Source organism: Plasmodium gonderi (genome assembly GCF_002157705.1).
Source record: "Plasmodium gonderi DNA, contig: Pgo-contig_122, whole genome shotgun sequence".
NCBI classification, from domain to species: Eukaryota; Apicomplexa; class Aconoidasida; order Haemosporida; family Plasmodiidae; genus Plasmodium; species Plasmodium gonderi.
In genome coordinates this window covers 5,334-10,804 of record NW_021629047.1, presented here as the reverse complement: position 1 = coordinate 10,804, position 5,471 = coordinate 5,334, and the positions used below count along the sequence as shown (strand labels likewise).

Here is a 5,471-nt window from a genome sequence, read left to right as displayed (position 1 = left end):
TTATTATAAACTCTATTTATAATTTCTATATTCAGATTAACTATTTTTTATATATGTACTTTGCCATGAATTATTACTACTGATTATTACATTATCCTAAATGAATGAATCAAAGGATAATATATATAACAACAAGACATTGATCGTATATATTTTCCTATTTTATTCACATTACACACAAATTAAAATTGCACTTTTATAAATCTGCAAATAACTCTATATATTCAGTTTCTTCATTTTATCGCTTAGAATAATTCATATTTTTGTGTATTAATATGTTTTACGTATTTAAATGTTGCATTAATATATATATTTTTATTATTTTTTAATATTATTTTTAATCCTAAACATATAAATTTATATTTTGTTGTGATTGTTATGTGACTCTCTAATTATTAGTAATTTATTTATGCTTTCATAAAATTAAATTTTTCTTTTTTATACTAAAATTAGGACTATCTTTCTCAATCATATGATATATTATAAATTTTGTCTTCTAAATTGCTGTTATGATTTTCACTTTTACACATCTCATATTGGTACGTTTCGTTGTTAATATTCCATGATTTTCTTTTTTCCCCTTCAATAAGAAGGCGCAAATAATTACCCAATGCGGTAAACTAATATTATGAAGATATGTTTATGTGCTTTTAAAAAATATTATTTTACAAAGTGATTTATTCTAAAAATATATTATAAAAATATGGATATAGCACTGAAAATTTTGGAGAATTTATTTTAACCTTATAGAGATATAAAAACCCTGTTATTAAAATAACAGTAGTAAGTGCTACTGATATGATAACTCTTATTCTGGCAAGATGCTTAGAAAATTTTCCATCAGAATTTGCATGGACACCTCTTGAATATTCATGTAAGTACTTTGCTTCATGATATATATTGCAACTTGTTTTAAAATAATTATAATTATTATTATTCCACAACGTCGATAACACCTTTTCACATCTATGTTTAGACATCCATTCATTATTTTCAATTAAATACCTAAGAACATATAATTTTTTAAACAGAAAGCAGCTACCCGTTTCTTTATAATCGTTTATAATATTATTATATTTTTTAATCAATTCATTAAGAGATTGACAATCAAATGCCATAGAAGAATCCAGTATAATTGTAGAAAGGTATATTTCAAAATAACTATAATACAACTTATATAATTCGTCTACTTTTTTAAATAACACATCATTCATATATTTTATATCATATATACACATATTATTACTATTATCATTATTATTATAATGGACAAAATCTTTGAAATGTGAAAATATAGACACATTTTTACTATAATTTGAGTATGCTTGTGACCTAATTCGTTCATTTATCCAGTAGTTTATATAAGCGCAACACTGTCTATTTCTACATGAATCATTTGTATTAAAATTCTCAAAATATTGTTTTACTCTATTAAAGTCTCCCATAAATAATTTGTGTATATCACCATGAATTTTTCTAATACTAAGAAAGTTTTGAATGTCTTGAGTAACACCTAATGATTCGATAGTTTGATCGAATTTCCCCTTAAAAAAATTATAATCATCGTAGGTACAATACTAATGGAGGACATACATATCATAAGAAATATATATATTTAAATAATAATTGAATAAATAAATTTTATTTGAATATAATTAGTAGGAAACATATAAACTATAGAGAATTGTCTATATTCTCAAAAAAAATAAATATAATTACAGTTTCATCCGTTTCCTTAATTAACATTATAATATAACAAATGAATAATATATTAAATTTTATTATTATACTTGGAAGAATATTTATTTAGTACAATATATTATAAAAATATACTGTATATTTGCACATATCTAGTTTAATTCTAATATTCAATAATTTATTAGTTTTTATGAATTATATTTGTACTGATCCATTTGTAGGTATTTTAATTTTTTTGATAACAAATAGAATTTAAATAGTAATACTAAAATGGAAGAATGGTTGATATATAAGCTTTGAACTAATATATAATGATTGTAGAACCACAAAACTATTATATATAAGAATAAATTACAAGTGGCTAACAATTTGAATTGTGTTATCAATAATTCTTTAAGCCCTTCGATATACATACAGTAATATGAATTATAATAAATAATTATATATCATTACAGGCTTCTATTGGTTCAAATGTTATACCATGGCTTATTATTATTTAATTATATAATGTGTTCTATATTAATTTTTTTAATAATAATTTTGTAAATTGAATATATACACTTGAGTTCCTAAATTAAATTAATTTCTCACTTTGAGGATGCAGCAAGTATGAGTAATCACGTTTTTTTTTGAATGCGTTTATTTTAAAAAGTAAACATTTATATAAATAATTATTATCATATAAAAATATTTATTCATTAATATATATGTTTTTGTATTTATAAAAAACGATATTTATTTTATAAAATGAGTTGTAATACTTTATTACTAATTAACGTACTTTATAAGACAAACAATTTATAAAAGCATAAACACGTATATTTATATTATGTATTCTGTTCAACATATCATTTTATTTTGGTAAATATCCCAGTTCAAAATAAAAGAAAAACATACTACATAATTATAGATAATAAAAATAGAAAAATATTCTTGTATCTTTGATATAAAAATAGAATACGCAAAAAAAAAAAATAAAAATTAATTTTTCTTAATTTATTAGAAAGATTTAATGCACTTTTTTGTTAAATAATAAATACTAGAGAATATTATAATGAAATAATGTATTTTATATAATTCATATTAATATATATTATGATTTACGTAACAAAGATATAATTCTAGATACATGATAAATATATATGAAATTTAAAATACATTAATTTTGTTATGGTACGTATGTACATATGAATATTACTATATTTAAAACAGTTTTTCAATATTTGTTATGATTTTTTTATATCATAAAATATTATTTATCATTTTATACTGTGAAATGTTTATGTACATTATGATACTATTATTTTGAAAAAAAATTATTATCTATTATATTTACAAAGTTAATATATTTTATATCTCTAATTCTAATTATTTACTGTATTAAAATCTATAAAAAACATTGTAAAAATAATTATAACATATTATGTGAATATATAAAACTATAAGTATATAAAGTAATTTATTCCTAATACTTTATAAAAAATGTAGGTTTATTTCATATTCTTTTCTTCATATTATACTTTTTTATGTATTCATTTTAAAAGCTCTTACTTTTCTCTTTTCTTATTTGATCTCAAAATTTTTCATTTGTTCACATATTATACATTAACTTAGTAGTAAACTAATATAGAATTTATAATAATACATAAAATTAGTGCAATTAAATGAATAACTGTTAATATCGAATGATCAATTTTTATGTATAAATTTAGATTACATTTAATAATCCTGATACATAAAAACAAAGTTGTATATTTTTATTGGTATACGTATAATGTTGTGTACCTAGTAAAATACATCAACGTAATATATTTTTACGTATATTCAGTTTTTTTGCATTTATGGCATTTTACATAATTATAAGTGTATGGTATTCATATATAACATTTTTTGAAAAGAACAATATAATAAATACGATATATTTTTGTTTAATCCAATAATATAATGATGTGAAAATTATATTACCATGTGAAATCATATCCAATGAAATCATATGAAATAATAATTTTTTACAGATATATAAAAAACGTAAGATGATTTGTTAATATGTGCGACTAATTATTATTTCAGCTGTTATTTAGTAATATTTTAGAAGCAAAATTATTTGATTTCTGCAAACGTAATGTATCTTGTATGAATAGATTTGAATTTAAGGTAAATAATATAGATTTTATTATATACATTGTAAAAATGTAAATTTATATATTATGCAGATATAGGAATAATTATTAACACTATTTTTTTTTAATAAATGAAATTTTATATTGTTAAGAGCCTTTAATATTGATTATACGGAAAAATATATTTTGGACATGTTCGTCATTTTTTTATTTTTTTTTTCTTATGATTAAATAATAATAATATACGCAATATTATATATAAATTTATATATTATTTTTTATTATTATTAATGAATTATATTACGTTTTAAAGAATGAATTAATATAATAATATTCAATTTTTGAACATGTTACATATGCATGCTACATTTTTATTTACCTTGGAGAGTAATTAAATAAAAATAAATAAATCCTAATATTTAATTAGTTCGAAGATGTTCATAATGGCACTTTACTTACAAAACAGTTATTTAAATGAATGTCATACGATAAATAAATATATGAATATATAAATTCACTATATAATGAAAAAATTCAAATATAAAATTGAATGTAAATTATTCAGTATATAATTATTATATATAGGTATTTATTTTTACTATTTTTTTAAAATATAGCTACATAAATCAAAAGGTTTTTACAAATAAAAACATTTATATTATAGATTAAATGAAATTGTATATTATCTTATGGATATTACCTGCATGCTGGATGATAAGGAAGAAGTTTTTTCACACTTCTCGAATTAACCTTTGAAGTTTTAAAAATATTATTATTGAGGTTTAAGGCGTTACCTTATTTAGAATTTCACAATTTCTTTATATTATTATGAATCTATAAGGAAAAATGCATAAATAAATAATATGTATGGATAACACCACAATTTCATGTGTGCAGCATTTACTTAGATAATTATATAGTGGGCCTTTTAAAATATTTCTACGGATATTTTTGTATACGAGCCATTTATGAAGGATGATTGTAATGTATTATGCAGTTTATATACTTCATTATGTGCACATAATATGTATAAAATGACATCACTGCTTTATTCTAAAATCATATGCATCTTATCAAGGTTATATTACATCAATGTTTATTTCACAAGTATTGTAAGTATAAAAATAGTTTATTTGAAAAAATTGGAAAATACTAATTAGTTTACTTTCCTACATTTAATATTGAAATATTGTAGCTGTAAAATAATGTATTATTTGATATGTTGCTTATCCAATGAAAGTAAAAATAAATGTTGTTTATATTATAGTTATTTTTTTAAGGTAGAGTAATAAATAAATTCCTACATATATATTATGTCGTAATGAAATATCCCTTTTATTTACTTTGTAAATTGATATTTTTTATTTTTTTATTGTGGAGTAATATTAAGATAGAAAAAATATTTAAAGAGTATGTTTTAAATAATTATACATTTGATGATATGCAGTGAATGATAAAAGTTATGATAATATACATCCATATAAGAATAAATTTTTATATTTCATTTTTTCCAAATATATATTTCTTCTTTAATGTTTATGATAACTTTGCATTTCTTTTAATATATATATGCTATAATATTCATTAAAATAGGTTCTTAATATAATAATATAATAATATATCAATTTATTATATATTATATACATATGCCCT

At 19.5% G+C, this 5,471-nt stretch overlaps 1 protein-coding gene across 1 annotated transcript; it reads right to left on the bottom strand.

Moving 5' to 3' along the window:
* Positions 1 to 464: 464 nt before the first annotated feature.
* PGO_001210 (variable surface protein) lies at positions 465 to 1,746 on the bottom strand (the record flags this gene model as incomplete). Its single annotated transcript, XM_028690911.1, has 3 exons — positions 465 to 620; positions 717 to 1,577; positions 1,720 to 1,746. 3 exons carry the CDS (start codon positions 1,744 to 1,746, stop codon positions 465 to 467), a joined length of 1,044 nt encoding a protein of 347 aa, XP_028546712.1.
* Between the last annotated feature and the right edge of the window lie 3,725 nt (positions 1,747 to 5,471).